This window comes from Crotalus tigris, unplaced genomic scaffold, assembly GCF_016545835.1.
Source record: "Crotalus tigris isolate CLP2741 ecotype Arizona unplaced genomic scaffold, ASM1654583v1 scf7180000018825.4774228, whole genome shotgun sequence".
NCBI lineage: Eukaryota > Metazoa > Chordata > Lepidosauria > Squamata > Viperidae > Crotalus > Crotalus tigris.
Window position 1 is genome coordinate 3,522,710 of NW_024097215.1, and position 27,349 is coordinate 3,550,058.

At 41.8% G+C, this 27,349-nt stretch overlaps 1 protein-coding gene across 4 annotated transcripts in view; it reads right to left on the reverse strand.

Annotated features, from left to right (window-relative positions):
- ROBO3 (roundabout guidance receptor 3) overlaps window positions 1-27,349 on the reverse strand; it is a 228,409-nt gene that overhangs the window by 49,043 nt on the left and 152,017 nt on the right. For 3 of the 4 annotated variants that reach the window (XM_039356472.1, XM_039356470.1, XM_039356473.1), the window contains exons 3-7: window positions 16,620-16,777; window positions 15,007-15,127; window positions 14,016-14,154; window positions 9,378-9,505; window positions 6,763-6,774 (exon numbers count right to left, since the gene is read on the reverse strand). In XM_039356472.1, the coding sequence (XP_039212406.1) occupies window positions 6,763-6,774; window positions 9,378-9,505; window positions 14,016-14,154; window positions 15,007-15,127; window positions 16,620-16,777 (558 nt within the window). The remainder of the gene's footprint in view (window positions 1-6,762; window positions 6,775-9,377; window positions 9,506-14,015; window positions 14,155-15,006; window positions 15,128-16,619; window positions 16,778-27,349) is intronic. The other variant, XM_039356471.1, reaches the window with a different exon arrangement.

Genomic DNA, 27,349 nt, shown 5'->3' on the forward strand with positions numbered 1-27,349 from the left:
TTGTGAGCCCTTGGCTCCACCCAGGACCACCTCCTTTGCCATGGGAAACTCAGTATTCTGGGAATGTGTCCTGGTTAATCCCTCTCTCCATTTTGCCCATTCCAGATAATCCTAAAGGAGAAGGATCAATGGTCTCAGCAGTTCCCAAAGTAGCCAGCTTCACAGTTTGGGTAACTCAGAAGAACAGCCTTTACAAGGGAAGAAAAGAGGGTGATTCAAAGCACTGGGAGGTGCCAAAGACAATTTAAAGAAGAAGAAGAAAAAAGACACCAAACAAAGGAGAACAGGTTTTTTTTAAGAGAGCCCTGAGATTTTCTCTTTTTTTAAAAAAAAATATCACCCAATACATGCATGCGAAGAATATCAATTTGCAATGGAAGAAGGCATTTAAGAAGTCTGAGGGAGGCCACAAAAGGAACAAGTCAGCTAAATCAACCACCCAACCATGAATAATGTCTCGGATGTAAATTCCTCTCTTTCTGAGCACTTCTGGCTTTTTGAAAAGCTCCCCCCCCCATCTCAGCTCTCAATGCAAGACAAATGACAGTCAGGTTTTACAAATGCTAATCACTTGCCTTATCACCTCTCCTCCTTTCCCTCTCTTCTATGAAGAAAAGGAAGAAGACAGAATGTTCCTAGCCCCTCTTGCAGAACTGGTAAAGCATTTATAGGGCATTAGGTGCTGTTGAAAACAACAACAACAACAACAACAACAATACTTTCAGGTGTGCCGTTCTCATGCGAAGCTCTGCAAGCCTCTCCTTAATTAAGTTATAGATTGCTAGGTTACCCACATGCTAATCAGGAGAGATGTATGAGCCTAAGAGAATCGGTGGGCTGGCTGGCTTGCTTCCCTCCTGGATGTCCTCAGCCATCTTCCCTTGGACAACTTCCATAGAAAGAAAAGAGGGCTGGGAGGGAAAACCCTGCTGATTGTTAATAGTTATTGATGGACAGGAGAAATGTTTGGTTGGGAGGTAGAATGGAATACGTGCAGATAGAATTTAAATGGGAAGTTTAGTGCTGAAGAGCTGGATGGCTTTCATCTCTTACACCGGTTTCCTTAAAAACTAACCCTTGTGTTGGGGTTGATGCTAGGCAAGAAAAGACAAGGGATATTACTACATTTCAGAAACAATGATGTAAGTGACAATAGGGATCAAAAGGCTGCCCAATCAAAGAAATGAGCATCTGAAGAAACATGATATCAGTTCATCCTATACGGAAATAGTCTACTGCAATTCCCTTTCGGAAGGCGTGTTGCCAACATAGCCAGGTGATTAGCAGAGATTTGGCCCTTGGGGTGACAGCATCCTGCTTTAAGCATCCTCTCCAAAAAAGCTTTCCTATTACTTAGTTATTGTTACAGCCAAAGTAGGACTAGTTGTATGTTCTCATCCCGATAGCCCCCATCAGCATGGCCAATGGAAAGAAATTATGGGAATTCTAATTAGCATAGAAAGAGGACAATTCTTTGCCTACTGTATAATATAATATATAATATAATATCAAAGGACATCAAGGAAAAATCTTATTTTTCTCTCCAGTCTCTAGGTTAAGCTAAGAGCTGCAGTCAGAAACTGTCTGTTTCATCATAATAAACTAAATTTGATCTGATTTTAATTTAAATGGAATTAAATACAATCCTTATTCAAACACTGTGTTTAACTGGGTCATGCTTGGTGTTAATGTGGAGTCCTTGATGCTCTCTGAACTCAATCATTTTCTTGTAGACGTTTCATTAACCAACAAGGTAACATGATCAAATTATCAGCATGAGAATCATCGTATGTCACCTAGCTGGGCAATGACATGTCTGCAGATAAACAACCAAGTTCGGAGAGCACCAAAGATTCCACAGTTCAACGATGAGCTACAAATATTCTCTTCCATTGATGTTAATACCATACCATAATCTAATCTGATGGAGTTGTTTGGAGTTAAACCCACTTCTTTCAATCCTATGTAAAGTGAAAATAGGGACCTTTATTTTATCCTCTCTTGCGTTGCAGGCAAAAATAATTCTGCTTTTTCCAGTCCCACAGTCCTATGTGTGTGTGCATGAGAGAGAGGGAGAAGTAGAAGGAGGGAAGGACAGAGAGATACAGAAAGACGGTGGGATCGGTGTATGTCCCTCAACACCGACCCAGGATGGGATGACTGCAAATGGTTCTCCCGTTTTGTTGTCTGGAAAATTTTTTTTAAAAAAAGGCGGTGGGTGGGACTTACAACTTCTCAGTCTCCTTTGTGATGACCAGGACACCATCAAAAAGGGCTGCTTCCCATTGGACAAAAAGGGGCATTGTTTCCAGGATGGCAATTCCATAGATCAGCCATGTTGTCTCTAAACACGACCATAAAAATGTCCTTCTTCCCAACGTATTTAATAATAGTCTCTCTCAGATTTAGAGTGAGGACTCAAGAGCAAATTTCTTATTCTATCATCATGCTCATGCATTGGGGGTGTCCATTCGACTCTGGGACACAATTGTATGCCCTTCCTCTAGATATAACAAAACAGGGAGAAAAATAGTACGAAATATTCAAAGAGAATTCTACAAAAGCTATTCAGGTTCAGTGGTAATGAAGCTCACACCAATCATATTTTTCTTTTATTATCACCCACTCTTTTTTTAAAAAAAAAGCATTAAAAATGCGGTATTCCTTACTAATTGCAAGTTGTTTTGACATCTTATTCCACAAAACTGGGGTAGGAAAAATTATAGTTTGAAGTTGCCCGCTTAAAATTTTATGAGTGCCTGGGGGCACTCAGGTGTTTGAATATTTCCTGTCTTGATTTTATCATCCTGACATCTGAATGCATGGAGGGATCATGGCAGGTAACCCAATCGCCCCTCAACGACCAAAAGCCTGGGGTCAAATCCTACTGATGCAACAGTCTGCAGTTTTTATAACTTGAGCCTCTGGGTTATATTTCGCTCCTCAAGAGCATTGAGAATCAGCCTCTTGTCTTGAGGATCATAAATCTTGGAGGAGAGGCTGGGTGGTAACACAAAGGACGCACTGGCATTTCGTTGAAGGTCAGCCTTTGTCCCCACAACCAATTCTCAAGCAATCAATGGGCGAGGATGTATTTGTGAAACTAGGGTGACCCTTTCTATTGGTAGATTAAGAGTCCTTCTGTTGGCACAGAAGAGCAATCTCAGGATGCTGCAACCAGGGGTGGCTGACTGGTCAAGGGCCATTTGCTCCAACATGTGCCTGGATGCAAGTTAAGGGACCTCTGACCTTTCAGAGCAAGAGCTGGCCGGTGCCACCTGCTTGATAATCAAATAAAAATGCAAATGGAAGAGACGGAGGGGGGCAGCTTTTGTTAATTTGTCTCTTTGGTTAATAATTGCTGGGAAAGCCCCTTCCCAAATTATAAATGCAGCCAGACGCAGCAGCAGCCGCCCCAGTTACTTCAAAGACCAGTCAAAGCTGGATGATGGAAAGGATTGGGTGACTCCGGAAATCCATCCTTGCCCCCCAGCACTGCTCTGCCTTGTCTTTTTTTTTTGGATACTTCCTTGCTTCAAAGGGGAAAGATAAAACAAAGGCAAGATTGGATTGGTATGCCTGAGGAAACGTTGCTGTTACCCACAAATCCAGCATGAAGATAAGAGTTGATGGCAAAACAAGCACTCCCCCCCCCACCTTCCTGCTTTCTCCATCCCCAAGGCAGGAAATTGACTTGCCTTGCTGGATGCACAGCCAAGGATGGAGGGGGGGGAGGGGCAGTGCTCTTCCAGCATTTTTCCGTTCACCTTTGGGCTTCTTATCTACCCAGCTACAAGGACTCTTGCTCTTTGTTGTAGGCTGATTTATTAGCGCCAAACAATAGGCTTCTGATGAGGAAGCTTGCTAACCAGCATCCAAGCTATCGGAAGCCACAAAAGACTCTTGTTTTTAACTTAGCTTGTTAGGGATCTGCAAATCCGAGATACATCAGAGGCTGGCTGGCTGGCAGGCCCATCTTAAGGCCGAATGCAACAGTTTCATTTGCAAGCAAACGCATCTTTCTTTCCTTGTGCAAATTCACCAAAGAAATTTTTCACAGGCTCATAAAGGACCCTTTCTCAGGCTAGTGCATGGATTCTGAGGAAAATCTAATTGTGCAATAAAAAACTACCATTTTTACAAGGCTCTCAGTAAGCAAGCTCCTGTTTTGAGGGATTTACAATCTAATATTCAAACGGGGAGGAGAAAAAGAGGAAGGGAAGGAAGGAAGGAAGGAAGGAAGGAAGGAAGGAAGGAAGGAAGGTGTTATTAGGACTATATGATAGGAACAACCTTATTCTCTTGACCTCATCATTGATATTTTTTGCCTTCTCCAAAGACTCAAGACATGAAATGAAAGGCTGATTCAGGATGGAATATCCATCTGTGGAAGCTCACCCGTGCTATACAGTATTAAAAAGCCATTGAAATGGTTAACTTTTTTTTTTCTTTTAACTATGAACACTGCTGGGAGAACCTTTTGTTGAAATCCAATCTGTAAACTTTCTTAATAAATATGCTTCATGAAAATACCTTGGAGGGAAGAACTGCGTAAGAGAGGCAGTGTTATTCAGTTCCAGACATAAATGGGTAGCTGCAATCTATAACTGGAAAATATTATGAGAAGACGTCTAAGTTTGCAAACTGTATTGAATTCCTTGTATGCATATTAATCTTTTAAGCTGCTTGCACAACATGCTAAGCCATAGGGCTGTTGAACAAACGTATGCATATTACCTCATAAGCCCTGTCAATCATCTGTTGATATTTAGCCAAAGTCATTGGCTTATGTTGAAACTTAGAGCAGTCACTATTCCAAAAACTATGACTCGTTGTTCATGATAAATGCTATCTTCTATACTTTCCAAATGCTGGTTGATCTTGGCTTGCTAACATATGAGGTCTACTTAAAGAACATAATATGAGGAAAGAATATACAGTAAGTTTGCTTATGTGCATGAATCTCCTTTTCTAACTTATTTATAAGAAGAGCTTGCAATGCAAAAAAAATATATCAGGCTAGTGTTTTTTTAGATTTTGCAACTTTATGTTGCATGCAGTAGATTTGAAGTTCACACATTTCAAAGCATGCTGGCTGGGGAATTCTGGAAGCTGAAGTCCATACAACTTAAAGTGTGCTTAGTAGGGAATTCTGGGAGTTGAAATCTATGCATTTCAAAGCAGGTGGCTGGGGAATTCTGAGGACTGAAGTCTGTACATCTTAAATCAAGTTGTGTTGGGAATTGAAGTCCACACATCTTAGAGTTGCCAAGTTTGAAAAACATAGGAAGAAAAAAGTTTGGCGGTATGTTAAGATCCCTCCTTGAAAGCAATTGTTGAAACATAAATGTTAGCATTGCAGGAAATTGAGAGCAGGAAATGTAGTTTGCAGGCAAAGGAGAATAAAGGAGAATCTTGTTATGAATCCTGTTACATTGAAGAACAAAAATATAAGCTGGAAACTTCCCTTGCTGCCTTCTCTCTTAAATCAATTGCCCCAACATATCCTAATCAATGGCACCTTGTTGTCCCAATTGCTTTCTAGTTTTCTTTTAACAACCCCAATAACCTATAGAAAACTTAGAATGGTTTGTCCAGTTTTTTTTTACCAGAGTTTTCAAAGTCTTTATCTGAGTTTATTTGACAAGTCAGATAAAAGTGAGACAATGGAAGGTAGCAGTCACATCCTCCTTCAATTGTTACCTGTTCAAACCCACACATCCCTGTTAATGCCAAAATGCCTTAGCAGATAATGCAGTTGACATCATAGGCAACCTCGGTGACCACCTATTTCATATCAGTCCTGATTTGCTGGCTATGGAACTATCTAAGAAGATATGCTAATATTCAGTGAAGATTGAGTAGTATTAATGTTAGCATTGGATCAGTTTAATGCATGTTATTGTTTAGCAATGCAGTTATTGCTTGCTTTTGGAAGCAAGTTTGTTTTGTGGATTCTATTTCTGTACTTTCTCTCTGAAGGGAAACATCTGCCTCCACTCTTTTGCTTCTTTGCAAGCTAGGATTTTAATACTTGGTATCATTGCTAGGAACCAGCAGTCCTCTTTGTTCCATCTTCCATAAGAAGAAACCATTCCATGTTCTTTATTTTTAAACCCCCAAACCACAAACTTTAAGAAGCAGAATAATGAAAATATGATCCAGGTGAGGTTAGGTTTGAACCCTGGCATGCCAAAGAAATGAAGGAACTGTGATTGTAATATTATACTCGCTTACTTGAATATCTCCATGAAATCATGGGATTACTCACCGAGTAGATATATAATTGATCGCATGACCAGGGTATGATTTTATGTGTCATTTACCCAGATGACACACATAAAATGAGACTATGTCTCTTGTATGTTTAGAAGACACTTTTAAAAGAATATGTCCTAGATCAGGGGTGTCAAACTGCCGGCCCGCGGGCCAGTGGCATCATGCAGAGGCTGCCTCCACCCCAGCTCCGGCCATGCAAAAAAAGTTGCGATACGTCGCAACATGTCACGTGACGTAGTGTCTTTGACCCCCATGTCCCCACAATATTATATTTTCGAATTTGCTTCAAAGATTATGACTCATTTAGTTCATTTTCACAGCAGGAAAAATAGTTTAGAGTCCACCCCATCCTTTATAAAAATAAATCCATTCCCACGGTGGTTTGAAAGAAAGAAAGAAAGAAAAAAGCATGCAAAAACCTGATTCATGTACCCTAACCCACACCAGCATGCAGCAATGATATGTGATGAAATGAATACTTACAGAATGGGCCAACTGGACCAAAGAGAACATATGAGAAAAACAAAAATAAAAAAAAAAGTATGAGATGCGCTTGGTTAAATAAGGCGGACATGAATGCTTAGAGAATTGGAGGATCAAGATATTAGAGGCCAAAGGTGCACCCATCTGGTTGCCAAATCAGTAGAAGGTCTCTGATTCAGTTCACCTACAAAGCTCTTGAGAACTTGGCTCTTCTCTACCTTCAGGGCCATTTGCTCCAGGGAGGAATCTCTTCATCCAATACCATCTAATGAGAAAGGTCGGATGGGAATCCCACCCATGAGAGATTAAGGGGACTGGAAGCCACAAGCTGGCCTTCCCCTACTTTGTGAAATACTTTGGCCACCAAAATCAAGATGGCGCCCATTTGGTCATTTAAGAATGGGGCAAAAACAATCCCTTTCTGCGTGGCCTCTGGACCTCAGTAGTTATGGTGGAATTGGGTGTTGAGACGGAGGAGGGAGGGAGGGGCTCTTTCCCAAGAAGCTAAGGAGCAAATCAGCCTTGAATCCTTGGCAGAAACAAGCCCAGAAGGGATCCTCCTTAAACCTTCACAGCATTGATCTGATCATTACGCAGAGATGCTTTAATCTGCTTTAAGATTCCTGTCTGTGGGCGAGCAGCAATAAAGAAACCACTCTGAGTAATTCATCCCGTCTTTCTTGGTTCCTTGTGCTGACATTAATCTTACCAAACCAAACACACTCTGCATAACTATCAGATCAATCCTGTGATTTAAATTTAGGGAGGATCTCTTCTGGGCCTCTTTCTGCAAACCATGGACTTGAGCAGGTGATTTGCCTCTTAGCTCCTTGGGAAAGAGCCCCTCCCTCCTCCATCTCAGCATCAGATTCCACCACAGTAGTTGTCCATAGCAGAGCAAGCTACATATGCATTTTTTTTATTATGCTCTGTATGTTTTGATATTGTAAGCTAAGCATACAAATCCTTGCAATAAATAAGAAAGTACAGATGCACTCAAAACATTTTAAGGTCAAGGTGTCCCTTCTTCTTGGTGATTTGCAGACCTTGAGACTCTTCTCCTAATATTACAAGGTTTACCTCCTTAGGGTGAGTTTTAGAGGTCGGACTTATTACTAAGAAAAAGTGCTGACTCTTTAGTTTCAATTTCAACCTTTAGCAACTGGCCAGGAATTTTATCATGGGTAAATGTCAAAGGATTAGTTTGTTTTTTTAATCAAACAGTGCCTTGCTTCTGTTAAATGAGTACTGCAAACAGTGTGACAGAAAACAATTTTCTAGGTAGCTGCAAATTTCTTTAAAGAAAATCTTTTTATGACTGAGCTACCCTCTATGGATGTGTTTTCCCAGCTGCACTACGGGACATTCCAGTGATAAGAAGATGTTTTAGGAGGAGACAAGCCCAGAATATTTAATTCCTTTCCCCATTTTCTTTTTTATAAAGCAAACTTTACTTTGTGTTTATCAGAAGCTGAATGCAACTGTTTAAATTCTTCTTTTTAAAAAGCTGGAAACGTCTAACCTTGTTATTTTGCAGTTGGTTGTCAAATTAAAGGAGCATAATCATAAAGCAGCTCTATGGTTTGCAAAATAACCAAAAGAGAGCAAGAGAGAGAGGGAGATGACGGGGGCGGGGGGGCAAAAACAATAAAGAAGTCTTCAACGTACAACCACAATTGAGCTTGCAATTTTGATTGTACGTTGTGACAGTCGTAAAGCAGGTCACCATATGACTGTGCCTGATTTGATGACTATTTTTCCCCGCAGTAATAATTAAGTGAATTCGGCAGTTGTTAAGTGGATCCATTGTTTGTCAGGGGGCATTTTTACCGGAAAATGGAAGCAAACATTGGGTTCGGACAAAAACACAAATGGTGGTCATGTGAACACATGCTCATAAATGTGGGCTGGTTGCTGAGCATCTGGGTCATAAGTAGCTTTTTCAGGTCTATGGAGATTCTCAGTCATCCAGGTCATGGTTGACCCAAAGATGCTTTTTTCGGAGGTAACTGGACTTTCAAGTTTTTCCTTGAAGATATTTCGTTTCTCATCCAAGCAGCTCCTTTGCAGGGAAGTACCATCCAGTCAGAGCTGAAGAAGCTTCTTGGATGAGGAGTGAAACGTCTTCAAAGAAAAACAAGAAAGTCCAGTGGCCTCCGAAAAAAAGCACCTTTGGGATAGCTTTTTCAGGATCAGGCTTAACTTTGACTGGTTGCTAAGCAACCAGGCATAAGTTTAGCACTATCTGCATATAATTTATATTGAAGGAAGGGAGAAAAAGGGGGGGAGCTGTACAAGAAACATATGCAACATGTTCCTTGATCCCCTTTTGGAACTGTCATGAATTGGATGCTTTCCGAAAGTTTGGACTAATACATTGATTGTTCTGAGTATAGTTTGGAAGCTCTGGTCCCAGGTATTTGGAGTGCATGTGAACACTCGTTCCTGCTTTACAAACTTTTTGTTCTGATCAACCCTTGATATCTGCCTTGGTTGATCAGAACTGCTAACCATCAACAAAGCTGCTTTGGTTACAGGGACAGCATGATCCACATCCATGTTGAACTTTTTTGACTGTAGCAGCCAGACTCTGCAGTCCACTCACACATACTTACCATGCACACTGAGGGATCCCGAAGCTTCAGATTTGCCCACGCTGTTTTCTGCCACACAAGTATACGTCCCCTCATCCTCTGCATTCACTTGGCTGATGCGCAAGGTATTATCATTCTGGATCTCCGATCTTGGTTTGAAGGGAAAAAAACAATATCAATGGCCAGGGTTAATTTCTGGAAGAAGCTACCATGATTCACACAACACCCTTAACCATGATCCTGTATTTAGAAATCTTAACAGCTTGTTTCGGGTGACTTTCTTTTGTATATAAACTGAATAAATAAAGTATTAAGTATTAAAGCAAAATTCACCAATCTGCATTATAATTCAGTACAATGCCAAGAGTACCAAATTGCTGCATTCCAGACCATATGTACAAAGATGGAAAGACATTGGAATACCCACAGTGGAGGAATGGTAGGTGAAGATGATAGAATTTGCAGGGCTGGCAAACTTGTTTCATTAGATAACTGTCAAGTGCTGAGGAAATCAGGAGATTCAGGCAGTTCAAATGAGTTTAAAGATTTATTGCAAACTTAAGCTCTCTACAAGAATCTGAGCTACTAATTGTCAAGTGAAATGAGCAGGAATTAAGAAAGCATTCAAAGTGGGCTGGACTTTGAATGCTCCAGGGGCAAAAAGAAGCAAGACCTCTTTAAGGAAAAGGTGGAAGAGGCAGGATCAGAAAAAGAAAAGGAGGCAAGGTTGTCGTGCAGGAATACCAGCTAATTTGAGGGCTAATCCACATGGAGCTCCATTTCCATCTGTCCTGTTTGCCATCGTTCGCTCCCTAGAGACTAAAATGGATGATCTGAAATTTGAGTTGGCTATGAATGAGGAGTGTATATCGGAGATGGTGTGACCCTTTGAGAGCTATATGCAATGAAATTTCATTTTGATGTATGCCAGTTGGTATACATTTAAAGTGACAATAAAGTTGTTGTTGTTGTTATTATTATTATTATTATTATTTAGATCTTTCTGGGCACACAGGGACTCATGACTTATGACGCATTTGACCCCTCCCTCAGGCTCAGCATGTTCATCTACTACAATAACTAGACAATAGCTACATGTGCAAATGACTGGAAACCCTATATAGACTTTTTGCTGAAAACAGAAAAAAAATATTTGTAATGTATGCATTTGATAATTAGAAGGGGTAGATTATGCTATGATGTAACCTTAAAGAGGATAACATTCAAATGCATTTATAACTACAGTAAATCAATTTGAAATCATTTCTTTATATCTTGTCTTTCTTTTTTTCTATTTCTCTTTCCTTTATTCTTTTCTTACTTTTCTCTGACTTTGCTTTATTATTATTTTTCCTTTACATGTTTTTATTCTGTAATTTTTTCATTTTTTTTTTCAAAAAAGGATAACAGGCTGGCCTAGTAGTAAGTTGTCCCTCAAACCACTTTTAAATGAGGTGCTTCAGCATTTAAAACAAGGGCTTATAGAAGATAGATAGATAGATAGATAGATAGATAGATAGATAGATAGATAGATAGATAGATAGATATAGATGATCCCAGAGCAGCTATCATTACAATAAACAGCCTAGTATCAAATTCATTTCTCAGCATATAAACATTTCATTTCCATTACATTCACATTTTAAACTCATTACAGAAGTGATAGCATCAGTCAATGTAACACAATATCATTTAGGAGGTTGACTCTCTGAATGTCTTCTCTTACCACCACAGAAAAACTGTGAAGGTCTCCTGAGGCCTCAAGAGCTCTAGATTTAAAAATAAAAACCCTGGTTCTGTCTGCCAACTTGTTCTTTTTTTTTTCAGGAGCAAAATATTGTCTCAGCAGTAGAACAAACCTTTATTATTGGAGTTGTTCTTGAACTGATTTTACCCTAAGCCAGTGGTCGCGAACCTATGGCATGGGTGCCAGAGGCGGCACTCGGAGCCCTCTCTGTGGGCACACGTGCCGTTGCCCCAACCTTGCCTCCCCCATGACCTCCTCATCATCAGCAGCCCCCCTGGAGGAGAGTTGCCCCTGAGCGTGGCCCACGTGAAGCAGTGCAGCCAAAGTCATGGCAGCCAGACAGAGTAGACAAGACTCTGCCCTCATGCCCCATCGCGCACAGTTGATGCTGCAGGACGCAGGCAGAGGGCGTGGCTGCCATGGCGCTGCTGGGCGATCTGCAACGGGTGCTGTTGGCAGGCAAGGTGGGGGCAGAGCAGGGGCTGGGCAGGAGGTGGAGTGGGGGTGGGACCAGTTTTTGGGCATTCGATCTCTAAAAGGTTCGCCATCACTGCCCTAAGCAAAATGCTTGCAGAAAAGACAACTAAATCTTCTCAGATTGACAGAAGTAGAGCGCTAAAGTATTTGATGTTTGGAGGACAAGACTTTTTTTTTTTATTTTGGACAATGAACTTCTCTCATCTTTTTGTACTTGTGCTTGTGTTATTTGTTTTAATCACATTCAGTGACTTTCTATGTTTCTATATATGGAGCCTATTCTTCCTTCTCATCATTAAATTTATTCTCCATTCCCCGTCTTCAAAAATGTGCTCCGTCTTCTTATTAGTGCATTCAGAAGGGGAAAAATAGATTCCTTTTAACTGTACAGCAACTAGTGCAATTGCCCGTAATGATATTTACTGTCAACTCTGTTGTGCCTCATGCCTGATTATCCAGGGGATTAAGCTCTTTGTCACCCTGGAATCAAGACAAGGATATCTGAACAATGGTCCCATTTCAACACTAACACTTTGACAGTAATCGACTGACCTTTTCAAACTCTGCACCCTGGCAAAAGAAGCCTTCCTTTGAATCAGCAAAGGGTTGTCAGCCATTATTGCGACTGCTTGTCGTTTCTTGCACTTGTCATTTTAACATGCAAAGGAGCTGATAGCTCTCTCCTTGTACAACTGGGGAAACGAAGGACGCCAAAGCCATTTGATAAGCGCTAAGGGAAAAAGCCAACTGCTGCAATCCTCGCAATTTATCCTGCAATTTTTTTTTCTATCGATTCCTATTCAAGATTCGATGAATTTGCTTCTAATGTTTTTAAAGAAAGGGGGGGAAAAAAGTTGTTGAATAATTCTAGTTGAAGGCGTTCCTAAAGTTTGCTTAGTTACACGGCGCTCATAGGTATTCATGAGGATCCTCTTGTTCGTTGTATAATCTTTCCTCCAGCAGCTCACAGCCTCCCTGATTTCTCCCATTAAACTCCCAGGAGCCTTGTTAGGGAATTCTTCCTATATCTTTTTGAGTTTGGGAAGTGCAGACTTTCAAGGTAGTTCACGCACGAAGCACAAACCGTGAATATTAATGCTACCTTTAATGTCAGATAAAGTACAATAACAGAATCTTGCAAGTCTGAGCACATTTCTCCCTTCCTTTACTTTTTATTTTCCAGGAAACTAGGATGGGTTCCTTTTGAAATGCTTCCCACAGCCCTTTTATCTCTCTGGGCTGAGATTAAAAACTTTACAGGACAGGTGCCGAGTTTGCAGTTCTTTCTCATGTTTCCCATGATCATTCCCATGTAACATTACATCCAGCCAGGTAGGCTTTGAATGACGAAAAGATTGATAACAAAGCAAAACAAACAGCACAAGACCCATCCCCTATTCCCAACGATCAGCTCTGCTTTTTGAGAGCAGAAATGAAATGCTTTTAGAAAACAGAAATCAGAAAAGCTCAAACAGTGGGACAATACAGTAGAAAAACTGTAAGCTCTTTTGCTGGGGGGAGGCGGGGGCGGGAATGACAAGACAGATTTCAGCACAGAAAGTGATAAACAACATTTACACACCATTTAAAAGAGACAACCCAAAAGCTAAAAAGGAAACAAACAAAAAAACAAACCCAAAGACATCCTCTCTAGCAATCAATACCCACATAAACAGGGACTGACATCAGGATACAATACAATAGAATACCCCAATCAAGAAAATACCAGAAGAAGAAAGCAACACTTCTACCAACACTAACAGGACAAACCATTGTATATAAAGAGAGAACAAACCCCACACCCTTCTAGCGCTGAAGATATTACTTACTTGGGAAATGAAACATCTGCAAGAAAACAACAAGCTCAAAGGGAATAAGGACTCCACAGTTCAACCTGGCTGAGCAGTGGGTTTCCTGCCTAAGCAGTGGGTTGGACTAGAAAACCTCCAAGGTTTCTTCCAACACTGTTATTCTACTCTACTCTACTCTACTCTACTCTACTTTCTATTCTATTCTATTCTATTCTATTCTATTCTATTCTATTCTATTCTATTCTATTCTATTCTATTCTATTCTATTCCATTCCATTCCATTTCTTATTCCTTATTCTATTCCTTATTCTATTCTATTCTATTCTATTCTATTCTATTCTATTCTATTCTATTCTATTCTATTCTATTCATTTCCTATTCCTTATTCTATTCTGTTCTGTTCTGTTCTGTTCTGTTCCGTTCCGTTCAGTTCCGTTCCGTTCCGTTCCATTCCATTCCATTCCATTTCCTATTCCTTATTCTATTCTATTCTATTCTATTCTATTCTATTCTATTCTATTCTATTCTATTCTATTCTATTCTATTCTATTCTATTCTATTCTATTGTTCTGTTCTACAGGAAGAATCCTAAAGATGAATGGAGAACTTGCAGTTGTCACTTACCTCCCTCGAGGAAGTTCTCCTTCTTCTTTTCGCCACCGGGATGTTGGCACTGGGTCTCCCTGCACCTCGCAGTGGAAATTCACAGTGTCTTCGGCCAGGACCACCTGGTTTATGGGCCTCTTGATGAAAGTGGGACGTTCTGTCAGGATCATAAAGTGTTTCAAAAGCAAAGGACAAGAACAGGATATAGAGACACATAGGTATTATTTTGGAACTAGTGCTGAGATCTCAGAAGCTCAGTTTGGCCTTCTCTATTATAATTAAAGCAGATGTGATTGAGACTAGGGGAAAGAAAGAGAGATGACTAAAGCATGTTTTCAGTACTGGGAAAAAGAATTTGAGTAGGAGACAGTGAATAACGGGCTACCTCAACTTAATTTCCTAACCCTCATGCAAGCAATCCATAGGGGTATGTGAATCACCCAAGACTGGATTCAAATCCTTAATGAAATGGGATGAGTTGAGTCAATTCAGTTCAAACCATCCCTTTGAGGCACTGAATCAAATTAATTTCAGTCATTCATTCAATTTGGGGGGGGGAGGAGATGGAGTTGGACTTGCACAAATGTGCCTCAAATCGATCTCAAAGCACCTGATTCAAAAGATCAACTGGATTTGCCAGTTTGATCAAGGTGATTTGAGTGAATCTCTGCACAGTCCCAGTGCTCAGCTCAATTATCTTGTAAATCTGACTCCTCTCCTGTGGCCCAATAGATTGGGGGGGGGAAAGGGGGAGGGGGAAATCCAGGAAAAAAGAAAATTGAAAAAAGATTGAAAATGTAGCTCAACCCAATTTTGGTGATAGCCCCACCGAGTAATCCTACACATTGTAAAAAGAATGATCCTCTTTTCTTTCTCTCATTTCTATCCCTACAACTTCTAAACATTTTTTTAAATATGGTTGTTTCATGGTCTCATCTAGATGGGTCCAGGGAAACTCAACTTGTTCCTTTGCTTCAGTAGAGTCTACCAGAACCCTCCTTCTACGTACCAAACACCACCAGTTCTGCAGGTTCGCTATCCCGTTCGCCTACCATATTGGTGGCCACACAGATGTACATTCCAGCATCACTCTTTCTTGTGTTGGACATCATCAGCTTCCCACCTCGGATCTAGGAAAGAAGGTCAAGAAAAGGCTCTAAGGTCTCCATCCACAGACCTTTTCTAGCCTATGTTTTGATCGAGAATGGGACTCTGTCCTTGGCTGTATGTCATGAGTGACCTAGTCAGTCTTTCTACTAGTGATCAGACTTATCTTTTGATGCCATTATCATATAATCTTGGGTGATTTATTTATTCATTTATTCTGAGTGGCCTACAGAGACAAAAACAAAACCCACAACATGAAACACTCAACAATAAACTCCACCCCCCAAAAGAAAAGATTCCTGGTCCAAATGCCTAGGGATACAGCCAGGTCTTGGAAATGCTGCTAAAACACAACAGCATTGGGGCCATCTGGATTTTCTGGGCGATGTTCTTCTATAGGGCAGGCACTGCCACCAAGAAGTCACAACTCTGGGATCCAACAAAATAACATTGTCTGATGAAAAGGACCAGAGCATGCTAGTTGGGAAAGAGGTAGTCATCCAGTGGTAGGATTCAAATATGGGAACAACCGGTTCTCTGTGTGGATGCCACTTCCGGAAGTCCATTCTGGGCTTGGCCAACAAAAAAATAGCTACCGGTTCTGCCAAAGTGGTGTGAACCGGCTGAATCCCACCACTGTAGTCATCCCATGTCCATGTTTTTACACCTCCTAGTTGCCACAGAGCAGGCTGAGAAGTAATGACTTCCTTCCCACATTTATTATTTTCCCACCCAAAGGGAAACTACAATGGCACAACTTGGGTTAATACCTCCAGGGACAAATTGAGGTTTCACCTTCCCCATACCTGTCCCTTTATTCCTCTTTTACTGTTTCTTTCCATGTGATGAAAAGAGGATGAAAAACGACACAGCAAGAGCCTAAAAAACATTGTTTTCATGAGACCTGTTTCTTCATCCCATATGTGGGCATCAGAATGCTATTAATCCTCCAATAAGCAGTTCAGCTACCACTGTGGTGGGAAGTTAGTTGATTAGGAAGAAGGATAGCTCAGGAATGGGTGTCCTGGACCAGAAGATGAACAGGTCAACTTGGCCTATTGACCAGAAGCTGTTTATCCTTGCCTAGAAGTTCTAATCCAGTGGTTCTCAACCTGTAGGTCGGGACTCCATTTGGGGTCGAACGGCCATTTCATGGGGGTCGCCAAACAACGCAGTCCACCATTTCCCCCCCCTTTTCCTTAGCTGTGCTACTCCCTTTTATTCTATTGGCTTTTGAAAGCCAATAGAAAAGACTCTCTTGAATAGAGTCTAATTCTATTGGCTTTCAAAAGCCAATAGGAATTGTCCAGGCTGTCTCTGCCCTGCTGAGCCCACCAAAAGTCCCATTCTGCAAACGGTGCTGCACCGGTTGAGTAGTCCTCGACTTACGACTGGTTGAGGGGTCGCGGCATTAAAAAGGTTGAGAACCACTGTTCTAATCCAAGGCATTTTCCTAAATTTTTTCCGACCCCGAGATGCAATGTGTGCGCAAAAAGCAGAGACTCCCAATCTCACCGTGATGCGCTCCTCCTTGTCACTGATGCGGATGCTGTTCTTCTTCCAGGATATAGTGGGCTCCGGATGGCCTCTTGGTGGGATGCACTCCATCACTGCTGGCTCACCAGCTGCTACTATCACATCACTGGGAGCCTGCCGGAAGTCATCTCTTAAGACTGAAAGGAAAAGGAAGGCTGTGAACGCCCTTCAGAAGAATCTGTGAAGATCCTCAGTCATCCAGGTCACAGTTGTCCCAAAGGTGCTTCTTTTTTCTCCAAAAGGCAACTGGACTTTTCTGTGTTTTTGTTCTGCCCACCATTCAATCAGAACTGAAGATGCTTCTTGGATGAGAAGCAAAATGTCTTTGACAGGGAAAAACACAAAGAAAGTCCAGCTGCTTTTTGAAAAAAAAAACACCTTTGGGTCCCTTTAGAACAGTGGTTCTCAACCTGTGGGCCGGGACCCCATTTGGGGTCGAACGACCATTTCACGGGGGTCGCCAAACAAGGCTGTCCACCGTTTTTCCCCCCTTTTCTTTGGCCACGCCCCTGGCACCCAGTGATGTATAAGTGGTTGGGGGTCACCACAACATGGGGAACTGTATTATGGGATCGCGGCATTAGAAAGGTTGAGAACCACTGCTTTAGAAGGGATGTGACTAGCAGTAGAGAGACTGGGAGCCAAGTAAACACATGAAGATACCGTATATGCCGGCGTATAAGACGACTTCCGGAAGCGCTAAACTCGGCGCCAAAGACAGGGGTCGTCTTATACGCCCGAGTCGTCTTATACGCCGGAAATAATGTTAGTTTCCAGCGTATAAGACAACGTTCTAGGAATGCGGCTCGGCGATAAAGACGGGGGTCATCTTATACGCCGGGTTGCCTAATAAGCCGGCATATACGGTAATCCTGTTTTGCATCCTTCAAGATGTTCTTTTTTAAAAAAATAAGACAGCCTGAAGCATCCTTTAAAAAGTACTGCACGGTGTGTGGGGGGAGGGGAAAGTTTATAGACATTTCCAGTAATCCAAAGAGCCAGCAAATTATAACTTTTGAGAAAGCAAGAGGTGGCTCTCCTTGAAAGGCCTGCTTTCCAAATCTCTCCACCAAAACAGGCCTTCCTGTCCCATTGCAAAGAGCTGACCCCAATGCTTTCCATCGCTGTGGTATTTCAAACCTCCCTCCACCTCATTTCATTGCTGCTATCCGGACTCAGCTTTAAGGGCATCAGGAACTAACAACACCCACGCCGGAAGCAGCACTCGACTTAACAGCTGCTCCCTCTGCTATCTGCTGTATGCCCCAATAGGGCCAGTTTTGCCATATGGCCTAAAGGGATGCACAAGAGTTTGCAAGCAAAACACGCCTTACCTTTGCCAAATGCAATTTGGCAATTTTCCTAAGCAAGTGTAATCTCTTTGGGCATTTTTTTTCCCCCAAAGCAAATGTGGTTTGCAAAAAAACTGAATAGAGAGTGAAAATCCCCTTCCCCAGGGCAAACTTGCTTGCCTGAGGCAAGGAGCTCCACGCGGGGAGATTTTGGGCATGTAAGGCATGAAAGCAGCAGTAGGGTTCCATATCTTAATTGCTGCACAGTAAGTACATGGGAAAGAGAGAAGGAAATATCTGCACTGGTTTATAACTCAGTAAACTCAAGGCACACATTTCATTACGGCAAGAAACGTAGGGAGGGATGTGGGATCCAATGGTCCTCATGTACTACACAAATCATTTGGAGGTGGGAGAAACTTCTAATGGAATCTACTGGATTCCCTGTATGGTTTGCCCCTGTGATTATGTAGGAAAGATAGGGAGGAAGTTAACTACCAGATTGCGAGATAAGCAAATGGTTAGATGAGGAGACCCGAACTCATTGGTAGCCGCACATTGCAAAGAACAAGGACGAGGCATTCAATTCCAGAGCTACCAAAATTGCTGGTTGAGCAGGGACAAAAATAGCCAGAGAAATGATTAAAGCCCGCGAAACAAGTCCCTTGTCAGTCAATAGGAGTGTTGATTTACCACCAGCTTACCAAGTACATAGGAGCAGAGGCTGCAGCAGCACAAGGTAACAACAACTAATGACTTAATAGTTGAACATCAACACCCTAATTAACACCCTAAAAGCCACACACAACCAGGCACCATATAAATGCAATGTGTGGAATAGCCCAGTGAGGGGCTCCAACACAACCCCAAAAGCTTGGAAGAATAAACCTTTCATCTTGTAATCCAATGGTCCATTTGAGAATATGCTTAGGCTCCAAACATGATCCTTTCAACCCTGCCATCTAAGAATGAGGTCAAACAATTCAAGAAGAGAAAGCGGTTCTTTCCTGATTGCCAACATCTTTGGAAGCAGAGATAAGGACATCTCCACCCTCTCTCAGTTTCTAGGCTCCAGTCAATTTTGCAGGCTGATTTAATCGGGACCCCATCTTAATCCCTTTTAGTCTGTTTCAGTCTGTATCAAGGGCCATCCTCCTCCTTATATAAGTAGTGCACATCTTACCCTCGCAACATTTCACACTTGAAGCTGCAAATACCATCACTTTGAAACACACTATGTTTGGCGGTCCAGAAAGGAAGGGGATGATGGGAAAATACATTTTCCAAAAAGGGATAATAGTATCAGTAGGGCCAGTCATTGTGTATATTGGGTGATCTGAGAATGGAACTGTCGTTACATTGGGGAATATATTCCCCATGTGGATTAATTTTATTCTAATGCAACCTTTATAAAATAGCGGTATCTAAATTAAGGATAAGAATTCTAGATTAGTGGTTCTGAGACCAAAGGAATGGGAGATGCTGTGTTATTTTCTCCTAAATATTCCATATTCCAAAACAATCTCCATTCTTGAACTTTTACTTAGGGGGGGGGGGGAGGAGGGGGAGAGATGGGAGGGATCTGCAAAGCAAGAGAAATTTCCTCACTGTTTCTCAGAAGGGGTTGATTTGAAGGTTTCTCATGCATGCACGCGTATGCACGCACACACACACACACACAGAGAGGGAGGGAGGGAGGGAGGGAGAGGGAGAGAGAAAATGGTTGGATAAAAAACCTGTATCCTATGGTTGTAAAAGTCTTAGCAGTGATGAGAGAGGAAAAAATTGGGAGGCCTCCCTTTGAGATGGTCACCAAGCCTCCTCATAAATTGAGGATGTGTTGCTAAGCATCTTTGCTCTGAATCTATTCCCAAAACAGAATCTCAAAACTCCGTATTATGAATAGGTTAATTTGGAAGGCAACGGAAGAGATATGGAAGGCATTAAAAAGGAAAGCACCATCGTCAAGATTTAGAAGGACCAGCATCTCATGACGACGGCTGGCTGGATGAAATAAAAGCAGACAGCCTTGTGCCTTTTCACAGATGAAGTCTGGGCCTTTTTTCCTCAGTCTCTTTCTGCTTCATCTGAATTATTAAGCACCCCACAAATTCACTGCCCCTTAGGCTGCCTCATGTATTTACCACTGCGCAATTAATTATTCCTTCTCTGAGTTGCTTCTTAATCAGCCGCTGCTTGCCAAAATAATTCAGTATTTTATAACCATTACAGGGAAATGTCAAGGCTTTATTGCACAACTGCCTGTCAGAGGCTATTTATGGCATTGCAGAGATTTCCTGGACTTGTAAAACACACCAGAGTAGCTGCAGCCAGCAAAAGAGCGATGGCAAGAACAACATTTCATTTCGCCTGACTTTATGATTCCAGAGGGTTCGCCTCATGCATTGGATACACGCATGGCTATTCATCCATGTACTGATCCCAAAGGCCACTGGGGAAATGATCCCCTGAAAATAGGAACAGGGGAGGCCAAGCCAGTTGGTTGGAATTAGCAGCAAGTGTCTAAAGCAAGGGTAGGCAACCTTGGCTCTTTTATGACTCGTGGACTTCAACTCCCAGAATTCCTGAGCCAGCCATGCTGAGGGGGAAGGGAGAGGTTTCCAAGCTGAGCCATGCTGGCTCAGGAATTCTGGGAGTTTTGAAGTCCATGAGTCATAAAAGAGGCAAGGTTACCTACCCCTGGTCTAAAGCCATGTTTTTCAACCTCAATAACTTTAAGATGTATGGACTTCAACACCCAGAACTCCCCAGCCAGCTTGCTCAAGTTGCAAAAAAGAATGGACTCAGTTATAGTAGTGATGAGGACACCACTGGAAGATCTGAAGGACTAGGTTGGGCACAGGATCCTCCTTGTAAAACTCTTGCCATACGGTTGCCAAGAGTTGACACCAACTTGATGTGACACCATTAAACAAATTGTCTAGAGTCAGTAACCAATTAGAAAACTGAAACCTGAAAGAATCCATTGTACCAGGCAGTTGAAGCACACTCTCACATTAATTCTCGGATGCAAAGTAGAAGAGGACTATTTATTTTTAAAGACCCTTCCGAGCTTTGTCATCATTTAGCCCTCTCTCAAACTGTTGTTGGGTGCTACTTACAACTCCTTTACCCATAGTTTACCTTATTCATAGTTTAGATACTTTTGAAATAGAGCTACATAAATTCATTGTGGATTTGTTGTTGTTGTTCAATCACTAAGTCATGTCCAACTCTTCACAAGCTCATGGACCAGCCCCTCCCCCCTTCCCTATCCTCCACTGTCTCACAGAGTCTGTGTGGAGAGATCTAGCAACAACTGTTAGCCAAATAAATAGATGAAACTTCCACATTCAATGACACTATCACAACAAGTATCGATTTTTATACAACAAGCCCTTGGTTTTCAGGTTACAATGATAGGTTTTCTGGAAGACCTGGATTGAATTACTTTGAGAAGCAGATTTTATCCGGTCCTTGTAACTTTTGGAACACCAATTTGCCTCCTATACCACACTATTAAGGCTGAAAAAGATACACAAAAAGATACACAAAATGCCCTAGCCCAGTGATGGTGAACCTTTCAGAGATCGAGTGCACAAGCTGCAACCCAAAATCCACTTATTTATTGCCGGGTGCCAGGTGGGCGTGGCCCACTGGGTGGGCATGGCTGTGGTGGCCATGGCAGATTGGGTGGGTGTGGCCAAGGTAGGTGTGATCACCTCGATGCTGCTCATGGGGAGGGATGCCTGTGGGGGCTGGGCAGGGTTGGGGGAGATCCAGGGGTCTCTGGCAGGTGGGGTGGTGGGCTGGAGGCTCATCCTGTGGGGTGAGGCAAGGCAAGGCAGGGTGGGGTGCTATTGTCGCAGGGCAAGGTGAGGCAGGGGCCGGGGTGGGTATTGACTGACACCATCACCCCCCGCACACAGAGGCCAGCGAGCGCATGGATGCTGGGATGCATCCGGCCACGTGGGACCTCGGTGAGTTAGCGGGCGGCTGGTTGAAGAGGGACGGTTGCCATCTCCGGGGCATAGCGAGCCATAGAGAGGGCTCTGAGTGCCGCTTCTGGCATGCGTGCCATAGGTTCACCACCACTGCCCTATACTGACCTTTGCTTCATTCCAACTCTACAACCAGAGAGAGAGGAGGGAGAAAAGTGCCAGGATTTTGTCTACTTTTTGAAATATTTGTTTTGTCCTTCAACATTTTAGGAGAAGGGAGGAAGAAGGAGGAGGAGGGGAAAAAAAGAGTATGCTTACTAGGCATTAATGGAGTGTCAATAAGCCATTTAACTTTGAGCCGAGTAATACACCATAAATATTCATACCTAAGTGTAATATACTGAAATAATCTTGCTGGTAATGAGCAATAAAATACAGATATATTGCTTATTAAATATTTATGCCTACAACCCAAGAGCTTTGTCAAAAAGGATGCCTTTGGAGGGAACTGGACGCAGCGATGTAGTAAAATGCTTACAATATTAGTTAAGCAACACGTCCCTTGAGGTCACGGGTTCCCAGATCTTGCATAGCAGCAGAAGCACCATGTGCCAGCAATTAGTTACAACTTACATTGCCATCATTACTACTAAGTGGTCTTTAGAATAGGAATGGTCCAATCATTGGTCAACTTTCTTTCCTAGCAGAAAATTGTGCCCGGGAAACTGTTCAGAAGGGAGAACGTTCAGATTCTCTGTGAAGCCAAAACTGACACAAAGAAACAGAGATGGTCTTAAGAATTCAGACAAGATGCTGAACTGATAAACTATACTACACTCAATCAGATAAGTCTCTTCTTAAAAACTTCCAGTGTTGGAGCATTCAACAACTTCTGGAGGCAGGTTGTTCTACTGATTAATTGTTCTAACTATCAGGAAGTTTCTCCTTAGTTCTAGGTTGCTTCTCTCTTTGGTTACTTTCCATCCATTGCTTCTTGTCCTGCCTTCAGGCACTTTGGAGAATAGCTTGACTCCCTCTTCTTTGGAGCAGCCCCTGAGATATTGGCACACTGCTATCATGTCCCCCGTCGTCCTTCTCTTCATTAAAGTAAACATACCCAGTTCCAGAAACTGTTCCTTATATGTTTTAGCCTCCAGTCCCTTAATCATCTTTGTTGCTCTTCTCTGCTCAACATCTTTTTTTACTTCACAAAGCTTTGAATATACTGACCAGGGCTGATGTCTATTAAAATCTAATCTCTGTAATATGCTATGTGCTTGCTCATGATACACTTTAACCAGTATTTTCTCTCATGGGTGATCCTTTTAATCAGAGACATAACTGACAGAATCAATCACGACCTGAATGCAATACATGTGCTGTAGCACGTTACTCCCTTTCTGTCACCAGACTAATGAAAGACCAAAAAGCCAATTTCCATTCTAATATAATATACAGGTAGCCCTCAACTTACAACAATTCTTTTAGTGACCATTCAAAGTTACAATGACATTGAAAAAAGTGACTTATGACCATTTTTCACATAACTGTTGCAGCACCCTCATGATCATGTGATCAAAATTCGGACGCTTGGCAACTGACTCATACTTATGACCATTGCTGTGTCCCGGAGGTCATGTGATTATCTTTTGCGACTTTCTGACATGCAAAGTCAATGGGGCACAGCCAGATTCACTTAACAAACATGTTGCTAATTTAACAACTGCAGTGATTTGCTTAACAATGATGGCAAGACAGGTTGTCAAATGGGGCAAAATTCATTTAACAAATGTCTCACTTAGTGAAAAAAAATTGGGCTCAATTCTGGTCATAAGTCAAGGACTATGTGTAATATACCAGGGTAGGCAACCTTGACTCTTTTATGACTCATGGACTTCAACTCCCAGAATTCCTGAGCCAGCCATGCTGAGGGGAAAGAGAGAGGTTTCCAAGCTGAGCCATGCTGGCTCAGAAATTCTGGGAGTTGAAGTCCACGAGTCATAAAAGAGCCAAGGTTGCCTATCCTCATAATATACAGTAATAGCCACATAGCACATATATTAGCAAATCACAGCACCTGGATGACCTTTTCTGAATTTGAAGCTAAGCAAGGTTGGACCTGATCAGGATTTGGATAGAATTCAACCAGCAATTTCCAGGGCTGTAGGCTAAATGGGACAATTAAAACGCATTCTGTACGAAAGAATGGCAAATTATTTCCATATTGAAGCGATAAAAATTACACTGATATATTCATGAGGTGAGAAAGAGTTGAGCCTGACTTTTGGAGGCATTAGCTGTTTAGAACAACATTCCCTCCCTCCTTCCCTGTTTGGTTTTACTGAATCACGAGAAATAAAACATGTTTATTCAATACTAGAAATTAACTTCTTTTTCAAAAATGGCACGATTCCAGATTCTGAATGCACTGACAAGTTCACAAAAGTTATACAACTGAGATGTCTTGCTTCCCTTCCTTCGGTTTTTCTCCCTTTCACATTTTATAAGATGGACAGCTTCAAGCCCTAGTTTTAGAGAAGAATTCTAATTTTAAAGAGAGATTATTTAACTTCCTTGGTTTTCACATCTTTGCATTCTGGTCATATTACGGTACCTTTTTCTTTAAAAGTCTTTTACAGGAAACCTGTAGGACTTAGGTGATCTCAACACAGAAGCAAAAAGTTGCTCCGAATTTCCCAGCGCTCATAGATAAGCAAACAAAATGGCTTTGATTCTTCCCCGAAAATCTTCTAGCAGATTCTCTTATTTTCACTCCTCAGTTGTCAGTCCCTGATTTATACCTTCATCCACATTTTATATAGCTTCTGCTCAAGGGGGGGGGGGGGTGAATCACATCAGTAGTAGATGGTTCCTGGGATACCTAAATGCTTGAAACAATAGTAAATGGTGGAACAACCACTTAGTCCTAACTGATTAAAACATTTCAAGAGATTGAGAATCTGCATGTACTCAATTGCTTGCGGCTTTTTCCAATGTCTGAATAGGGAACTTCATAATGGGACAGTTGCAGTGCACAAGGCTACTTCTGAAAAGTTTTCAAAAACTCCAGATGGCTGAGAATGGATTAGGGCTGGACTGTCAATGCAGGATGACCTTTGATGATCAAAGCTATCCTTCCTTCCTTCCTTCCTTCCTTCCTTCCTTCCTTCCTTCCTTCCTTCCTTCCTTCCTTCCTTCCTTCCTTCCTTCCTTCCTTCCTCCCTCCCTCCCTCCCTTCCTTCCTCTGCCAATGCAGGAAGATCATTGTGGTACAGTGATACCTTCAGCATAAGCCCGGGGGGAAATCTTTCAGAACTGGAACTGCTTTTCTTTTGTATTTTAGGGCTTGATATGTAGGGGAGACATGTAATATACTGAGAGTTCCTGCCAATTTTTCTGTTGTTTTGTTTTCTACTAAACAACAGCACAACTGTTTGTCAGTAGCTTATTGCTATGCTTTCTTGAACAGCAGTGGAGTTTTCGGAGAACTGCTTTGGAGTAGTGGTTAAGGCAGAAAGTGGGAGACTGTGAATTCTTGTTCTGCCAAGGTACAAAACTAGTTGGGTGACTTTGGGCAATCACTCCTTCTTAGACCTAGGAACAGGAAGGCGAGGGAAAAATCACTTCCAAAATCTTGTCAAAACAACTGCAGTGACTTGTCCAGGCAATTGCAACCTGTCCACACTGATTAAATGGCACAAACACAACACAAAAGTGGAGTTTTCTTAGTGGTTAACTCTTATTTAAAAGAGAAAAAAAAACCCTGGAAGAATTAATCCAACACCAATAACCACTTTGTTCCATAATTAGATCCCCATGGGAGATTTTTCTAAATATAGCAGCCAGTCAACGAGCATCTCTCTCTGGCTCTCCAAATATAATTAATAAGTATAGGAAGATGCAATTAACTGCAGTAACCCTGATAATCTAGATCAATGGCTGGCAAATTCTTAATGAAGTGTTAAATTGGGTCTGTCTCCCTATAGCACCAGTCTCCCGAAGGCTCTTTGGTGATAGATTTAGTCCCTTTCCTGTCCCAGACTGGGATAAGATTATTCAGAGAGACTGATGAGGCTGGCGTAGAAGCAGCCAGAAGGAAAACAGATGAATGGACCATCTGGGCTAGTGGAATATCCCTATTCAAAACAGGACTCTCGTTTGCACATCAACCCAGGAGCAAACAGAGTCACCCAGGACTTCTTTTATTTACCATTCCATCCATTTCTATTTATTTATTCAATGTCTAAAGCCTAGCAGCTTGCTAAATGATCCTGGGCGGCTTACAAGAGATAGTGACAAATAGAAATATCACAACAGTAAAATAATTCACCCCGGGGAAAGAGACAGAGTCAAAATACACAACGGAGAGCAGGTTCACACATCATCCCAGCCTAGCGCCTAAAGGCAGCGTTTCTCAACCTTGGCAACTTAAAGATGCGGGAATACAGCTGGCTGGGGAATTCTGGGAGTCGAAGTCCATGCATCTTCCAGCTGTCAAGGTTGAGAAACACTAGCCTACAGGAAGAGCAAGGCTCTCCTCAAAACAGCTGGATCAGGGCCCTGAGGACTTTGCTGTTCCAAAAGGAATACACATTCACAGGGAAGCCATGCTGAATATTCCCGCTGCCCAAGTAATACACAATGCAAAATATTTTCTGTATTAAATGCAAGAATACAGCATCAGTTACTGCTTTGTGGACAGAACCACAATGAGCATCTAACCATTCTGATATGGCCCCTCTCTTGCATTCCAAGCCTGGCGCCAGCATTCAGAACAGTTAGATAAATGTGAAGGCTTACAAGGGTTAGCCTCAGTTTATTGTTTTCAATTGTTACTAATGTTTCACAAAAGTCGAGATTACAAAATTCCTCAAGGAAGGGATAGAGATGAAGAAACACCATCCTAAAATATAAACTCAAATAGTTTTAGAAAATTGCTCAATGCATCCCTGAGTGTTCAGTTATATTCTAATTGATTCAACAAGTAGATTGTGGTTTCATCATCACTAATGAAATATGTTGCATCCATACTTGGAGGGTCAGTTGATTCAGAACAGGCCATAGAGATTAATTTTAAGCAAAACATGAACACAGTTCTGGGTTTAGGACTGTTCTGATCCAGAGATTTAGCAAGCCAAATTCAGTTTTTGATGTATATTGATGTATAATGTATACATGCGTATGTATTTGTTGTGCCACAAATAAGCCTAGATATGCTTGTGCAATAGCAAAGCAAAGTAAAAAGGAAGTTTAAAGTTAGTACCAAGATGTTTTACCAAGTACCAAGATGCTTTCCACTGAAGCCAACATCTTGGTACTGCTTCATTGAACAAAATTGGGGATATGATATATTTGTTCAGGCCTTTATGTCAAGAACCAGATAATTTGATTTTGGTGAGCCTTGTCAGAATTAATGAACAAATAAATCCCATACAGGATACTAGTTTATTCTAGTATCAAATATGATCACTTTCTT